This window comes from Lactuca serriola, chromosome 9, assembly GCF_051521515.1.
Source record: "Lactuca serriola cultivar US96UC23 chromosome 9, Lser_US96UC23_V15, whole genome shotgun sequence".
Classification (NCBI taxonomy): domain Eukaryota; kingdom Viridiplantae; phylum Streptophyta; class Magnoliopsida; order Asterales; family Asteraceae; genus Lactuca; species Lactuca serriola.
The window spans coordinates 18,943,686-18,960,558 of record NC_136416.1 but is presented as its reverse complement, the minus strand read 5'-3'; the positions used below and the strand labels follow the sequence as shown (position 1 = coordinate 18,960,558).

At 34.8% G+C, this 16,873-nt stretch overlaps 3 protein-coding genes and 1 pseudogene across 6 annotated transcripts; 2 read left to right on the top strand and 2 right to left on the bottom strand.

Moving 5' to 3' along the window:
* The first annotated feature begins 615 nt into the window (after positions 1 to 615).
* On the top strand, positions 616 to 3,097 carry LOC145074861 (uncharacterized). 4 transcript variants are annotated; one of them, XR_013692145.1, is made up of 5 exons: positions 616 to 1,412; positions 1,822 to 2,276; positions 2,396 to 2,574; positions 2,657 to 2,742; positions 2,837 to 3,097. XR_013692145.1 is itself a non-coding variant. In XM_079021188.1 (5 exons), exons 1-5 carry the CDS (start codon positions 677 to 679, stop codon positions 2,876 to 2,878), a joined length of 1,473 nt encoding a protein of 490 aa, XP_078877314.1. In that variant the 5' UTR covers positions 616 to 676; the 3' UTR covers positions 2,879 to 3,097. The 4 variants fall into 4 exon arrangements, 3 of the variants coding, with proteins under 3 accessions (XP_078877314.1, XP_078877313.1, XP_078877312.1); XM_079021188.1 differs by having other exon boundaries at positions 616 to 1,406; positions 2,676 to 2,742; XM_079021187.1 differs by having other exon boundaries at positions 1,825 to 2,276; positions 2,676 to 2,742.
* Positions 3,098 to 5,488: 2,391 nt separating this feature from the next.
* LOC145075409 (RING-H2 finger protein ATL72 pseudogene) lies at positions 5,489 to 5,986 on the top strand (annotated as a pseudogene).
* A 377-nt stretch (positions 5,987 to 6,363) lies between these two features.
* Positions 6,364 to 8,939, bottom strand: LOC145076402 (uncharacterized). The gene is made up of 3 exons (XM_079022285.1): positions 7,969 to 8,939; positions 6,987 to 7,090; positions 6,364 to 6,791 (listed from the first exon to the last, which is right to left on the bottom strand). The coding sequence occupies exons 1-3, from the start codon at positions 8,614 to 8,616 to the stop codon at positions 6,512 to 6,514; spliced, it is 1,032 nt and encodes a 343-aa protein (XP_078878411.1). The 5' UTR covers positions 8,617 to 8,939; the 3' UTR covers positions 6,364 to 6,511.
* Positions 8,940 to 10,273: 1,334 nt separating this feature from the next.
* On the bottom strand, positions 10,274 to 16,079 carry LOC145077214 (B3 domain-containing transcription repressor VAL2-like). The gene is made up of 14 exons (XM_079022972.1): positions 15,618 to 16,079; positions 15,322 to 15,523; positions 14,416 to 14,497; positions 14,206 to 14,322; positions 13,448 to 14,121; positions 13,233 to 13,335; positions 12,979 to 13,153; positions 12,830 to 12,906; positions 12,680 to 12,748; positions 12,346 to 12,600; positions 12,209 to 12,258; positions 11,421 to 11,534; positions 11,287 to 11,354; positions 10,274 to 11,209 (listed from the first exon to the last, which is right to left on the bottom strand). The coding sequence occupies exons 2-14, from the start codon at positions 15,435 to 15,437 to the stop codon at positions 10,464 to 10,466; spliced, it is 2,646 nt and encodes an 881-aa protein (XP_078879098.1). The 5' UTR covers positions 15,438 to 15,523; positions 15,618 to 16,079; the 3' UTR covers positions 10,274 to 10,463.
* Positions 16,080 to 16,873: the final 794 nt, after the last annotated feature.

The following is a 16,873-nucleotide window of genomic DNA, read 5'->3' as shown; positions in this document are numbered from 1 at the left end:
AAAAGCCCTAATCACTCTACTCTACATTAATTTCTTCACTTGCAGACCTTTAATAATACAATTTTATCAAAAGCTGCGTGATTTGATCTAGCATCGATATTATGGTGAATCGATGCCATATGGAAGCCAGAAAGAGGCATACAAGAACGCTTCTACTTTAGCCTATCTAACAGCCAAACAAGCACTTGCTGATTACGCTCTTCTCATCACCGATTTGAAGAGAAATTTGTCAGCCGAAGCGTCACCTGTAATCTTGTTCGGCGGATCATACGGTGGAAGTAAGATATTTTCCAACAATTTCAACAAAAATTAAACAATCTCATCAAACAAGCACTTGCTGATTACGCTCTTCTCATCCCATTTATCTTTACCTGAAGTATCTGGTTACCACAATGTTTTAGTTGAACACATGTGTATTTTGTTGGTATTCTGTGTACCAATAGTAACATTAATGGTATTTTTTGTACTAAAAAACAACAATGATATTTTTTAAACATTTGGAAACCGAATAACTTACGATAGCCGGTAAAATGGTATCTTATGTAATAAAAAAAAAAAAAAAAACAACAATGGTACTTTAAAACTTCGTTAACTTTTTAAAGTCATTTTCCCTTCTGCCATCTTTAACTTCAAACCCTAATTTCAAAATCCCAATCACTTTGCAAATTTGTAATTGATGGACATCGACGTATCTGGATGGATTCTTGAGTTCCTTCTCCGTCAAAGTTCACTCGACAATGGTACGTTAAATGATCTAATCCGCGTTCTTCCAATTCCTGACAACAATCTGAGACTTAAAAAGAGCCTAATCCTGCGAAAAATCGAGTCGGATATAGAGAAAGGTACAATCTCCGACCGTACAATCGAGTTTCTCGAACAAATTGAAGAATTGGAGCTCAGAGAAGGATCCGTAGAAGTTTCTGCAGCCATGAAGGCAGCTTATTGCACAGTCGCGATGTATTGTACTACAAAATCTATAGAAGAGGGCGCTGGTGATATAAAAGAGAAGTATACTACTGCTGTGAGTAGGATTTGGAGTGGTCGGATTCGTGAAATTGAGATCTCTGATGTGGCGAAGATAGTGGGATTGGTTGAAGCTGACTTGTTGCGTTGGATGAATGATATCGAGGCTGGGGTTTTGGATGTAGATGTTTTTAAAAATGTTTTGGCAAGGTTTAAAGGATTGGATGTATTGGAAGTCCTTCGTCGGTATGTAAATGAGGCAAAAGAAAAAATGGGTCCTTCCTTTATTGAATTGGCATGCGAGACAATTTTGAGTGATGATGCATTAAGCAAAACCATGGGTTTGAATGAAGTTTCAGAACTCAATAATCAGATTAGAGACAATACACCAACTGTTGCTCCGGTTGTTAGTCAAGATATGAATGCGGATCCCAATAGCAAGGGTAATGGTACGTTCAACTTCAAAATCACTGTTAATGATTCATTACATGAAATCTCTCTAGCTCAAACTGTATTAGTTTTTAAGTTATTTTCTCTCAATTATGTTTCTCTTGAAGTTAGTTTTCCCGTGCCAAAAGTTACAAATTTTTCTAAATTTTGAAATTGATATCTGATCTATGGTGTTACAGAACATCATGTTTGAGATGCAACCTTTTTAACTTGTTGCATCCGTTCCCATTTCAATGTTGAGTTGCTTCTTGTAAATGTATATGTGTTCTGGATTCAGTTGTTTGGAGCTTTTCTTTTCATCCTTTCATTGATGTTGCTTTAGGACATAGTCTACATGCAATCTCTGGTTATCGTAACGATGAACTGTTGCATTTTGAGATTAACGGGTTGATGCTAATCTTGATGAAGAAGCATTGCGGACACGTGTACCACCAAGAGACAAGCATGGTGGCCCAAGATGTTTCAGAAAACCAGGACATGGTGGAACTCACAGAGGAGCCAAGATTGTTGATCCTATTGAGACAAATGCGTATGATTGCCTTTCTACCCCTGAAGTGAATAAAGTACGAGAAGCCCTTAAGACCAGTTCTTTTGAACTTCATGCAGTAGTGAAGGACCCTCTTCAGAAAGCATTACGCATTGCTGAGTCTTTAAAAGCCAACACAACAACAGGAGAAAATATGTGTAACAAACATGTTGTAGGCAATGAAAGCAGGGTGGAGGATGTTGAAGCTCCTAGTCCCTCACACGATAGAAAGGGTAAAAATCTAGAAGCCAATGAAAATGATAGTGTTTGTAGGGATCAAAGGGATAAACATAAGCCCAACCTATTTGAACGAAATAGCACTGCTCATACTCTTGAGGTAACACCTTCTTGCTTTTGTGCATTTCCATATTACTATAATTTTTTGTTTTATGTAATCCTTATCTTTTGGCAAATATGATTACATCTCTCTTGCCTCTTTGTTTTTTCTTTGTGTAGTGGAGTGACTCCATTGATAGCCTTACTGAAGGGTCACCAACAAGACCTCACTTGCCAAGCCCTAAAAAGAGAGCAGTCTCACCTTTAAGTGTATACAAAATGGCAAAACTTGTAAAACACAGACGAAAAAAGAGATGGACCACATTAGAGGAGGACACTCTGAGGACTGGTGTTCAAAAGTATGTTATAATTCTTAAGCATTCTCTTACCTTAAACTTTTACCATTTTTCACGTCACAAATAAATATAATTTTAATATAAGTTTATGTTTGTTTGTGAAGGTATGGTAAAGGAAATTGGAAGGTAATTTTAAATATATACCGTGACATCTTTGAAGATAGAACAGAGGTAATGGATGCATCATTTTATATTTTTTGTTAATAGCTAATAATGTATCTTAGTATTTGTATTAAGTTGCAGAAAATTGATTGATGGTTTTCAGGTTGATTTGAAGGACAAATGGAGGAATCTGACACGCTGGTAACACAAATTGTTTTGAAACAAGTGAAGGCAAATTAAATGGGATTTTTGTTGATATTTTTGTAGCTTCATTTTCTGGCTATAACTTCATCCAATGGTATGTGTTTTTGTGTATCCTGTTTTTGGGTTTTATGACGATGCTTTTGGATGATGCCTTCCTTATGTATATATAAACAGTGTAGCTAACATTCCCTTTTAGATATATGTTTATGTTTATCGAGTATGATAATTGTTGAAATAAACGTTAATTGGCACAAAAAAAAATGAATAATTAGTTAAGGGAGTGTTTAGACGTGCATTTTAAAAGTGATTATGTGATACTGAATTTTGAAAGTTGGATGGATAATCAACCGTTATACCATTTTGATTTTTGGGACTAGACTTTAGACTATCACGAATTAAATTTCAAAAATCACTTATTTAGTCCATATATAAAGTGGAAATACAACAAGGGCCATAATGGATTTTGGAGAAACTTCGAGGGGTCATGCATGATACTCTTATATCTATAAGGGTTAAATAGGACCTTAGGACAACTCTAGGAGGTTGTTTGTGAATATGGCCGTATTATAGAAAATTTCTTTAAATGTTCGAAAGGCTACATCAAATCATAAGGCGGGTCATGGTGTCTGAAAATATCAAGAGAGGACTTGGAAAGTAGGGTGTTGTCGAAAACGACCCTTCAACTTGATATAATCATGCACTCCGAGTCCAACCTTAGCTTACCCCACTTGTTTATCTCAAATCACATCGATAGAATGTTTGAACCACAAATAAGCAATCTTTGAAGCCCAAATCGTATTTTTCACAAAATATTATTTTCATTCTTTTTATCGTTTCAATCATCCATTCGATTGATAGAAAATACAATCTGTATGTATTAACAAAGAAGTTAAAAGTATAATACGATAATAGAAAAAAATAAATAAAAATAGGATCTTTTGATGTACTTATAAATAACTATACATTCTTGTTAATTCTTACATTTAGTTCAAAATTTAATATATATGCAGATATTTTCAGCTATTAAAAAGATACATTTTCTCTTGATATTTGATTTCAATATTTGTGGTTGATTGACAAATATTTGTCTGCGATTGAATTGGCGGGGTGTGGGAAAGACAACGTTGTCTTGTCTCATATGTTGAGCCATTTTGGTACCTTCCTTATCTTACGCCCTTTCACAACAGGTATGCTGACATGTTGTGGAGCCAAAAGTCCTACCACCTAATTAATGTGAAAAGGTTGCTACTTTACGTTTAATTAAATGAACTTCTAAATCACGTTATTATATATTTTGCAGCTTAAAGATTTATATTCTACATTTTTAAATTTTTTGGTGGTGGACCCATGAGTTTTTTATAAGTAAATAGCTTTTGAGTTTATATTATATATATATATATATATATATATATATATATATATATATATATATATATATATATATATATATATATATTTCCAATGGGCTCAAAATGTTAGCAAATCCTTCGGTTTGGTTTCACAGTGGGTTACATTGATCTTGGTTATCGATTAGTGTATGCGATATGAGTGAATGATATCCATATCTCCATCCATAGAAGAATGGTAGGGTTTTAAATCAGTTTGACATGCCATTTAAAATGATGGCGAAATCCATTAAGCAAGAGATACAAGAAACAATATCCAGTTCGCCAGGATTTCGTTTCGTTTACTCAAATAACCAAATCAATTCAAACATTTAAAAAAATATTAAATACTTCTTTTTGTTTTTTAACTAAGTGATTATTCATACTAAACACAAAAATGGAAATATAATTTATATAAATGAATGGACTTTAAGAAAAATTGTCAAGTACACTTATTCTTAATTGTTTCTTACCGTACTTCTATTTTCTTTTTTAAAGATTAACTTGTTATCATGAATCTGATAAATTTTTATATGAACAGAAATGATTATGCTTTTTTTTTTTTAATTTATAAAGTTAGTAGGACAATTAAAAGAAATATATTTTCAGTCACTTTTTCTTCTTTAAGATAGTTTTAAAATCAATGTTTAAAAGTTGTGATATAAGTTTATAAATACAGAAGAATTCATTACCATATAAAAAGCACCGTTATCAATATAAATCTTTATTTTAAGTAATTAAAACGTCTTTTAACTTTTATAAGAGAGGTGGGTGTGGGCTATGCCCACATGAGTTACTAGGCTAAAAAACAAAAAAACGTCGTTACCAAATGTGATGGTGATAACGGAAAGTAACGCGAAAGTCTTTAACATTTAATAACAGGAGGGCGGGGCGGTGTTCATTGGCGTTATAACGTGTTATGAGACACAATAACGTGAATAGTCTAATATATATAGATTTTAAGGTATATCCCTAAAATAAAATCTGAATGAATTAATTGCAGACAAATTAAATAATATAACTAAGATATTTTTCAGTCTTACTGGAGTTGACCAATCAAAAATAGCCACATGTCCAACATATATCACCTCAGATTCAAAAACAATCTTTCATTCTATTCAAATTCACCACAGCGCACAGTCTCTCTCTCTCTCTCTCTCTCTCTCTCTCTCTCTCTCTCTCTCTCTCTCTCTCTCTCTCTCAAAAGAAACATTCCAAGATCACCGATGGTTCTGGCCACGGTGTACCGCCGGCTACTGCAAACCGACATCCAGGTTCCGCCGGCGGCAGCCAATGGAAGCTCAATAGACGGTGGTTACACAGCTGGTGATGACAGCTTTGACAACAATATGATGATTATACTTGCTGTCTTGCTATGTGCATTAATATGTGCACTCGGCCTTAATTCGGTAGTACGTTGCCTCTTAAGGTGTAGCCAAACTTTTGTTTTCGAGCATCCTGGACAACCCACTGCACGAACAGCATCGAATGGCCGGGAACAAGGGTGGTTGAGTGACATTCCGGTGGTGGTTTATCAGTCGGAGATGAAAATTCCGACCACCGATTGTCCGATTTGCCTCGGAGACTTCAGTGAAGGTGAAAAAGTTAGAAATTTGCCCAAGTGTAAACATTGGTTTCATGTTAAATGTATAGATAAATGGCTTCTTTCACAATTATCTTGTCCGATATGTAGGCAGCTTTTGTTTGAACTAGATGAAGTTTAATTGAGTCTGTAAAGTTTACTTTGTCGTTTTTGTTCGATTTTATAAAAGTGTATAGCCAGTTTCGAAAGTATTTTGTTTATGAGGGACCTTAGTGTAAATATAATTTCTCGAAGGGTGTGTGTTTATCTACATAATTAAACCCACTTAATTTCACAGTTTGCTACAATTAACAAATTATGTTTTTAATCAATCACAACAACCTACTTTAGAAATTTCACAATTCATTAGCAATGCATTACTGCTTTTGGCATTATATATATATTTTCTTTTGTTTCACAAGAGATATGGAATGAATAATTAATGGTATTATGAAAACAACACAAGACTCACGTTATATTATCACATAATTATTCGAAGTTTACATAATGATAAAACGGTCAAATTACAAAATACACTGCTACAATTGATAAAAGAATAAGTTTTCATAAACTGTAAAAATATGAAAATAAGTTGTTATCTTACACGATCAACCCAAATCAAAAAACAAAAAAATATTCCAAATTTATGAGTAATTTTATATCTTTTTTAGAAAGGAAGGTGATGACGTGAAGGGGTGCCATAAGGAGAATACTCAGGAGTAGTAACAAAAGAAGGTGGGCCGCTTGTAAAATGAGCCCGATTTGGAGTTCTTGGGGTCCCCAATGGGCTTTTTTGAGTGGACATCATTGCACTCTTGTTATACATATTTTGTCCAGATCTTCTAGGCCCTCTTTCGGCCCATTTAAGCTCTTGTATTTTCACAGTATTTGGGTACCCATTGAAACAGCTTGACCAGCACCCGACATTCCCTGCCCTATGTATATACCTACGTTATATTAAAAAGCCATTATTATAGTTAAACCCAGTAATTTAATCTCACATATATAATATAATCTTATACGATAAATACAACATAACAATATTTTTGATTTTCTCATTTAAATCACTGTATTTTTTTCAATAATCTAGTTTTTGTTTTTATTTAAACCATTTGACTTTCCAATTTTTGACTTATACTTACCGTTGACTGAATTTTCTTCCAACACAATCAACACACTTTCTTCCTTCAGTCATCTCTCCCATTCCGATATTCAAACATTGTTTACAATATACTCTTCCACAAACCTGCAAAATAAACATGTCAAAACATATGAACTTTTATGATTGGTTTGAGGATACTAAAATTTTGGTAATAACTGCTTAATGGGTTGAAGAAACAAGAATATGTTTGAATCAAAACGGATAAATTTTCAAGGCATGTAAAAACTAAAAACGGCTTGCTTCAGGTCGACCAACAAATATTATTTTATTTTATTTATGATTTCATAATAGTAATATTAATATTAATTTACTGATTTATGTGTTTGAATAAAGTAATATTAGGACGTTGTAAACACCATAATATAGCTTGCACTTATCTTTTAGCCTCTTTTTCCTTATAATTCTCCCAATTGACTCGTTATCAATAAATTTTAATTTTAAATGGTTCTGCTTCACATAAATAAGTTGATTTTCTTCTAGTTATTATGAAATATATTTACAAATTGTTCGGAAAATAAACGTATTTTCAATCAATTTTTATCACATAGTTTCAATGTTAATTAGGAATCTATCTTTGTTTAATCAAATAAAAAACTCTATTTGAAAATACGAATAAGGGTTATATATCACCAAGTCAATTTCTATGTAAGATAATCCATAGTCACTTATTTTATTATGAACTTATAGAATAAAAGTTTAATGAATGTTCACTTTCAAGTTTGTTGGATAAAGCTATTTATCATGTTATGAACAGTTAAGTACAATTCGTACCAATTTAAAGTTGTTTGATCTATTTTAAACTTTTATTTGGATTAGTTGTATATATCTATTAGAAACCAAACACAACCATATTAACTGTTTTAACATTATGTTGGTCGAAATTGACCCTCTAGATTTAAATATTTTTGTGACGACAAATTTAAACCCGTCGCTAAAGAAAGAGATAGAGAGAATTGGCTTACAAGGCAACGGTTACGAAACATATAGATATAGACACTGCAGACAGTGCAAATATTGGAGTGAGGGATTCCAGGACGACGTCGTGCGCTCTTTTCTTGATACATGGATGTCATGCTCATCCCACTCATCATGCTCATGTCATCATACGCCATGCTTTTCTCCATAACATGCCCATGTTGTCCATGTCCATGGCCATGACTCTTCATCGCATGATGCCCGTGTGATCCAGCAGCATAATTATCATGATGATCACCATGGCTATACCCATGTTGCACTACCTCCTCCACTCGGTGGTGGTGCCTGTAATTTCTCCCCGGCGGCACCGCAAGCGCCGGCGAATGGAGATGTGGCGGAGCGGTGGAGGACGCTTCTAAGGCTCTACTGAAATCAAGACTGGGAAGTTTGGCCAGATGTTGTGGCGGAAAGTGATCATGTTTTGGGGTGGATAATTCAGATATTGAATCCATTTTTTTGGTGGGTGGCGGTGGAGGTGGGGTATGTTTCTTTTTGCCGCCGGCTGCCGTGGATACATGATTCTGTGACACTTGTGCAAAATCTTGAAAAGTTAGGTTTACAGAATCATCAGGGACACCAAGATACAATTCTTCGAGCTCTCTTCTAGCCTTGGCCAACGTTGCTCGATCACTCATTATATTGTTATAAATGTTAACTGATGTTCTGGTTCTAGAGAGAGAGAGAGAAAGATCTAGTGAGAGATTAGTAAGAATTGCAGGGGAGGAGATTTCATATATGTAATGAAGATCCGACGATCGGCCGTTAAAAGCCAAACCTTTGGCCGGTCGATCGTATAAACATGTTGTTTATTGAGCAGAGATGTGTGTGTGTGTGTGTGAGACTTGTGACATAAGGAGTCGGCAGGTTTGTAACTGTTAGAACAGAACAGCTTGTGTTTGATCGATTCGAAGAAGACAGTCAAAATTTTAAAATTAATTTTAGCAATAAAGAATAATGGCCGGACAATTTTAATAATATGTTTTGACCATTGGAGTTGTCTTGGAAAAATCGATAACCTTTTTAGATTTAATTTTTGGTTTTTAAGTAATTCAATTTCAACAATGAACACGGCCAACATTTAATTTTGTTGTAAGATAGATCAGTTTTACCAGATCAGTGGACAAACCCACCCGTGCATTCTTTATTTATTTTATCCTTTATTTTTATTGTTTAAAATTGCTCAAACATAGTATTTATCGATAGGTTGTCGTTTTTACAAATGGTTGGAATACAAGTAGGATGTGAATGTGATCGTATTATATATTTTGTGGGATTTTGATTTTCGTTATTTAATATCACTGTTAGGTATGCATTTATATATGATTTGAGCTTGTTCATCAAAACTAAAGAGAACATTATACATCATTTCAAAAACATTAAACTATTACAAAGGTCAATGAAAGTAATTAACTAGAAACAAAATAACCAACACAACTACCGCACGTTTTTAAATTGAGCATCTTCCTATTCATTTGGTCCAATTCTTTTCTAACATTCAAAGCTTCATGATCTTGTACATGTTCATCTCTTTTTCTAATATTGCAAGCTAGAGTTCAAAATGATCTGCTTCCATTTCATATTTCTTCTTCTTCTTCTTCTTTTTCCATGAGTGTAAGCTTGAGTTCAAAATAATATGCTTCCATGTTATCTTTCCTCTTCTTCTTTGTTGGTTCATGATCAACCCATTACCAAAAATAACATTTTTTCTTTAGATTTTCCACAATGTAAAAAAAAAAAAAAAATTAGACGAGGAAACATTAGATCAAGATGAAATTCAGTTACCAGAGTTTGGGGAAATCCTATATAGGGCTATTATCCTTTGTCCACCATGTCCAAATAGGAGAATGGAACCCATATTTTAAACAATATTTTGCGTAAATGGCCTATTTGAGTTGGCAGGGTTAGAGGATGGTGAGTGGATGTCCAACTCAATGAATGCATGCCAAATCAGCATAGGCTAATCACCATCGAGTAAATATGCATTATACAACGGTTATAAAAATGAAGAAAAAAATATATATCATTTAACGAGGCAAAATTAAACCACAAAACAGAATGTATTTCTGTTTTATCCCTTTCGGCTTTTGTCTTGCCGGGTTTTCTGACATTCTGTATCATTTCAAATAATTTAAATAGTTGTATAGCAAGTAATGTATTTCCAAATAAAGAATGTCTGAATTTTATGGCATTGGGTAGAGTCTTGAGCTTTGAGTGTTGATGCATATTTTGAGAATTGAGCCCTTGTAGCCCATGACTATGCAAATGAATTTTGAGTGAATCGGAAGAGGAGACTAAACCAAACCGTAATTTATATTATAATCACATATTCGCCTCATCTCGCCACAAAGAAAAAAAAAACATGTTTGAAGAACACTCACAAGTCAAAACCAGTACCCTCACCTCACCAAGTCAAAATCACAAACTTACTTTTACTTTATATGAGAAAACAGAATACAATTACATCCTCCACTTTTAAGATCACCTATCTGTCTTCTTCAACAAGCTTCTCCTCCATCTCAACCTCAACCTCAACCACATCTACCAGAGGGAGAGGGACAGGGGTTTCATCCGTAGCTGCCAAAGATGAAGGTTGTCCTTCAACTTTAATCTCAACCGGAGCCGGAGGACACACTTCCATTTCAGTTGTAGCTTTAGGAGGAGGCTGCGAACAAGGTACAAGTACTTCAAGCAGGCGTTCCCACTCTATAGTCAACGCAGAAGCATTATTATTATTATTACTAGTAGCCACCGGAGTCATTTCTTCTTCTTTATCCGGATCACAATTCAGATCCAACCGCTGTCCTCCTCCTTTGCTACTACTCTCACCAACCTCCACCTCCACTTCAATCCCATTCCTATTCCCATTCTGTTCACTGATTCCGATTCCGTTGTTGAGGGAGGCCGCCAAGGCTTTCTGCGCGACTTCGGCCTCCCTATCGGACAAGCGTTTCTTCTTACGAAGCATTAATGTTTTGAAGCGACGTTTGACTGTGAGACAGACATTACAGAAGCAATTGGGTTTGTGTTTTCCCTTTCCGCTCGGAGGCTGAATACAAACGATACATGTGCACCCCGGCCGGTGTCGCGGGTGTCTTGTTGTGGGCCCCGCTGCTGATGACTCACCAAATTCGCTTTCTCCCAACACTGCAGCTGTAGCTAATGCGTCTAGCCCAGATGGCTCCTGTTCTTCAACCGCCCTTCCTTCCGGATGTTTCCGCTTCTTCATATCTAAAATTAATTATATTACATATCAACTATTAATTAAACTCAACATCCAAAAAAAATCAAATATTGGGGATTCATACCTTTCCCTAATTTGAAGATTCGTTCCAGATCGCGTGTGTTTATTTCATCCGGAACTGAACAGGAACACCTGGTAAAAATAAATTTATTAGCTTAATTAGTTTTTTGATTTGTAATATATTAATTGATTGATTACCTATCTGGATCCCAAACATTATCAGAGCATGTCCATTTTGAAGGAAGAAGAACATCAGGAGGCAACTTCCTCCATTTTGAGCAACTGTCACATTGACCCCATTGTTCTTGTGACCTACAATAGGATAAGTTTTAAAAGATTTTTCCCAATATCCAGGAAAAATGATTTTTTGTTTTTTTAATATGGTAAACAAGAATATAACGATGAAGCCACTTTAGCAGCTAAATCAATAAAATAGTAAAAGTACAAGTGCTTTTTCTTTATTTTGCCCTAGAAAAAAAAAGGATTTATGCCATAATTTAGCAACCAACTATTTTGTATGTTCTTATTTAGCCGCTTTAGTCATTTGGCGTCCATGTGACGTTCTTATTTAGTCACCTCAGTCGTTTTATTAGTTATTTTTAATATTTACTACGTAATATTTAACAAATTGTTATATATTATTTGAATGAAGCTTTCAGACTTTCAGTGTAAAACTGTAAATGAACATATTGATCTATTTTTGTCTTCTACACATGTTAAATCAAACAGAAGCAAGTGATGGCTGTGATTTTGGATGAACCCTGATTTAAATGGTGGTGTTCAGTACAGCTATAGTGATTAGTTACCTTCCTATTAAACTGACTAAATGAATTGGTTGGTTGTTAAATTATGGCATAAACCCTAGAAAAAATGATTAAAATCTTGGTAACTAATTCATACAAGAATAATATGAAGTATCTTGATGATTAAATGATTTAGTACGATAATATACAAGCAATAACAGGTGAAAAGAAGTGTTGTGTTACCCAGATGCATGCGATGTGAATACAGTCTTCTTGCCAAACACTGGTGGTTCCTGAATGAAGACAGAAAGATAAGATGTATAAAATGAAAACGAAAGAATAATTCATGTTATTATTTGGGGGGAGGGGGGCTGGCTTACATCATATTCTTCAAATTCACAATTTTCAATCATGGAAAGGGTTGGTTTAGAAGTAGGAGGTGGGCGAAGCAGCTCGTGTGCTTCTTCCCATGTGACCTTCAGTTCCATGGCATCTTCATTATGCATCAGCAACCTCTTGTTTTTTGATCCTATATTACGTGTCTTCTTATTCTTTTCTTGAATCACATTCACTACTGCTCCTCTCTGTACTTGTGCTGAATCCCCATTACCCATGCCTTCTTGCTCCATATTCTTCTGCCAAATCACCCAAAATGGAATTAACAGGTCAAATAAAAAGCTTTCACCAGGAGTAACAACAGATGAAAGCACATACTGTCGCCACGTTTCCATTCCCACCAGACGTCCCACCAGCAACACCATTCACAGCTGCCGTTTCACCTTCCTGCTTTTGTTTTTTCATACATTCACTCATTAACATAATACATGCATAAATGTCTAAATGTATGTATGAAAAGAATTATACCTGTATTTCAGCAGAAATTGTTGCTTTTCGACAACCTATAACGAGTTTTTCTCCTGGATCCAGTCGACTAAATATAACTGCAGAAAGAAAGAAAAGTTCATAAAAAATATATATATCATTAAACATGTAACAAAAAAAAAAAAGGATACCTGTGTCCCCAGCTTGAAGTTGCATATTTTGTATGCAAGGAGTTACACCCTCTAAAACATACATGCGGCTGTTATTATTGGGCCAAAATCGGAACTGAAAAGTCCACTCTTTCCCCTTTATGTCCTGAATTCTTATTGGTAAACCTTCCGATTGATTAATAGCAGGGAAATACGCCTGCACAAATATAAAATATTTCACAGTCATAAAACTAGACCATGGAACAAGATAGAAAAAAGAAAAAAGAAAAACCTACTTCAGCACATGCTTTAGGCAAAACCAACCGCCCAATTCTACCAGCATCACTGGCACTCAGAACCTTCTCAAATAATGGAGTAATAGTGCAATTGGAATTCAAGCTAGAAGAAGATACAGTTAAGAAAAAAAAAAGAACAAATTGTTTTTCTTTCACCTATATGATATTGAACAAATGGTTGAAGGTGAGCAATGAGTATAACAAAATAAGGATACTCCCCAGATATTTGCAATAGTTCTTGATCAGTTATCTTTGGCCAGTACCTCGGGAGTAACTGATTCCGACCTCTACCTTCAGCAGGTGGTCTGGCAACTCTGTTTTCCGAAACTGCCCCTTTGTTTGACTGTGAGCGTTGACTATTACTACTCCCAGTCCCAGTTTTAGATGGTTTTGGAAACGTGACACGTGATCTTTGACCTTGTTTAAAACCTGCAACTTTTTCTGTTTCTCTTCCATCACTACTACTAACATTCGCATTCGCATTAGCATTAGAAGGCTTGGTAGTGGTGGTCAATGCATTATTATTATTACCAAGAGAATAACTTAAAGATGGTTGAGGAGGGATTGCTTCGTATAATGCTTTCAGACCTAAATCTGTTCTTCCACTATTATTATGATGATCTGGTGTACCAAATAAAGATGATGCACTTGGAAAGATTGTGTTGAGTTCTTTATTAGAAGAAAGACGGTTTTCATCTTGTTTGATTTGATGAGTAAGGGATGGAGTTGAAGGAGAGGGTTGACGATGATGTTTCTCTATGGATTCGCTTAACTGTGTCAGTTTTCCCTTTTCAAGGCTGGCCCCACCATTTATTCGATTACCAATCACAGATGAATGCCAAGTGGCGGAAAATGGAATGAAGCCATTAGGAATGTCGGTTGGGTAGCTCTGCGTTTAACAGATATGATTGATTAGAAAAAGGAATCAATCAGGAAATGATTAGAAAAATGATTGAAATAGATAACTGGTTACCTGTATTGGTTTTAGGGCTTGTGTTCCCCTTGCTCTTATGCATTTTATACATGATATTCCTCCCAAATCAAGACATTCGTGAAGATATTTTGAAACAACACATCCACAGTGAACAGGCTGCAATAATTTTATAAAGAAAAAAAAAAGACTTGGTGAGCAGAAAAGATTATAACTTCTTGGAGATTTCAAGAATATCAGATTTGAGATTACCTTCTCACAGAATTTGCATTCCCTCCAACCGGGTTCATTCAGGTGGAATCTTTCACAGTATGTTACATTTTCATAGGCAATTCTACAAAATAATGATGTATTCGAAATAAAACCATTATTATATACGACCCTTTCCTGCTTTCTCAATTCTTATTAAGTTAGATACATAACAGAAAAAAAAATGGAGGATGTAAAAACTGTGAACCAATCTCCCTACTAATCAGCACCTCAACACCCATGAGGTTGTTAGATTTGAATGACCATCAATCTCCTAAGATTGTAACCCCGCCAACAATACATGATAAATGGGATGCACATGACATTGTATCACACAATATTATGAGATAATGGTTTATGTTACATGTGAGTGTGTTGTGATGTCATGTCATTTAATCATTGTTTGCTTAGTATTTTAAGATCAATGGAATGCATGAGGTCTAGAGCAAACAGGTTCAATTGCATTATAGGAGAAAATCAATCTTTATTCACATCAATGGTTGGAAAGGGTGTTCCTGACAAGTAACATGATAATATGATATGATCCTTCCAATTCTCATAATTTACACAAACATACATTTTGGGGAAGATAATAGACAGACGCAATCCTTAAATTGCAATCTCTGTTAGATTGAATTGTATCCCATGCAGTACCAATTGTAAATTTGCAAAAGGATAAGTAAAGGTCAAACTTTAGATATTATCACAAATGCAAGAACCCAAATATTACCAAAATCAAGAGATAATCGTAATCGTGAAGTATTTATTACAGGGAAATCCTCAGGAGTTAAATTAGGGATCCCAAAATCAGAATCCCAAAATGCCCTTGCTACAAATACCGATCTATGCAGCTGATTACGTAAAATTCCCAAAAAGGAAAGGGTAAAATTGAGATAAGTAGATACATACCCGCAAGTGTAGCAGAGAGTCGCGAAACCGCCGGCCTTCATGGGCCAACCTCTCTTCCATTGAGGAGTCGTCTTCGCCCCACACAATCCATTCATGCAAACCTTCGACGACGACATTTGACCCCCAAATTTATCTAATCTAAATCTCCAGATCTTTCAATCTTAAACCATGCATATCAAAGCAAAAACCCCAAATCAAAACCCTAACAGAAAACACAAATCGAACGACAGTATTGTTCATTACAACGATCAAATCGATCACGAAATTGATAAAACGCATCAAATCCTGAAACTTACCAAAAACACAATCGAAGCTGCTAATCCACCAAACTGTTATTGTTCGGATCGAAATCAACTAAATTGAACACATCGAAATGCACCCATGCACACACCCATCGAAAAACAAAGTAGAAACACACATCTAACATAAACAACAACCCAATACTGACTGATTGTACAAAAAACAAGAGTGTGTACTCCTGAATCTAGCCGGAATTTGGGTGCGGTGACGGTGGGAAGTGATGGATAACTTGTAGCGGCGGTGGTTATGTTGTACAGGTGGAGTTTATTTTGATGATTGATTGATGAGTGAAGCTATATTGAGAAAAAAAAATAGGAATTTAATAGATGTAGAGAGAGAAAGAAAGCGTGTGTGCATGCGAAGAGAAGAGAAGAGAGATGAGAGATGAGAGATGCACAAAATGCATGCACGACAACACTTGAACAACACACACCCGAATGAGGGTCAAGATGAGTTCCATCAATGGAAGAAACCCTTTGTTTTCTTTTGTAAGAGATTTCAAGATATCGGATAATAAAATTATTAAATTTATTTTAGTGAACAAAAAAAGTGCATCTATTTAACAAAATAATACTATTTATTTTTCAAAATTCTTTTAAAATAGTCATTTTATTTTGTAATGAAAAGATTCTGAAATCACTTTACGCTGTGATTTTTTTTTACCGAAACATTTATCACGATCACATTGTTGTGAAATAGATTTATACATAGCGATTTCGATTTTTTTTTTTAAATCTTGTTTATTGTTTTGTTATTTAATGTAATTTGGTTGCAAAATATTTTTTCAAAAAGTATTGACTATTACTTTGTTATTTAATGTAATTTGGCTTTGCAATAGCCACCGCAAAATAACCAAAAATGTTATAAAATGACTTATTTTTGTATCTATAAAAGGATTAAAGGGTGTTTGGCTAAACTTATTTAAAAATGCTTTTAATTTTTTAATTTTTTTAACTTATTAATTTATAATGGTGTCAAAACTAGGGATGACAAAAAAACCCGAACCCGACGAGAAAACCCGAACCCCGAAGATTTTGGGGCGGGTCGGGTCACTCTTATCGGGTTTCGGGTCATTATCGGGTTTTTAGTTCGGGTTCGGGTCAGGGAGTGGGGTATGCATGCCCCGACCCGCCCCGACCCGAAAAATTATATATATATATATATATATATATATATATATATATATATATATATATATATATATATATATATATATATATATAGGGTTAGGTTCATTTGAGACCACTTATAT

Coding starts and splice junctions, on each gene's coding strand:
- LOC145077214 (XM_079022972.1), bottom strand. CDS start 15,437: ATGTCGTCGTCGAAGGTTTGCATGAATGGATTGTGTGGGGCGAAGACG. Junction 14,323..14,415: donor AATGCAAATTCTGTGAGAAG/GTAATCTCAAAT, acceptor AAATTATTGCAG/CCTGTTCACTGTGGATGTGT. Junction 12,907..12,978: donor ACTTCAAGCTGGGGACACAG/GTATCCTTTTTT, acceptor TTCTTTCTGCAG/TTATATTTAGTCGACTGGAT.
- LOC145076402 (XM_079022285.1), bottom strand. CDS start 8,616: ATGAGTGATCGAGCAACGTTGGCCAAGGCTAGAAGAGAGCTCGAAGAA. Junction 7,091..7,968: donor TGTTTCGTAACCGTTGCCTT/GTAAGCCAATTC, acceptor TTTATTTTGCAG/GTTTGTGGAAGAGTATATTG. Junction 6,792..6,986: donor GGAAGAAAATTCAGTCAACG/GTAAGTATAAGT, acceptor AATATAACGTAG/GTATATACATAGGGCAGGGA.
- LOC145074861 (XM_079021186.1), top strand. CDS start 677: ATGGACATCGACGTATCTGGATGGATTCTTGAGTTCCTTCTCCGTCAA. Junction 2,277..2,395: donor GCACTGCTCATACTCTTGAG/GTAACACCTTCT, acceptor TTCTTTGTGTAG/TGGAGTGACTCCATTGATAG. Junction 2,743..2,836: donor TCTTTGAAGATAGAACAGAG/GTAATGGATGCA, acceptor GATGGTTTTCAG/GTTGATTTGAAGGACAAATG.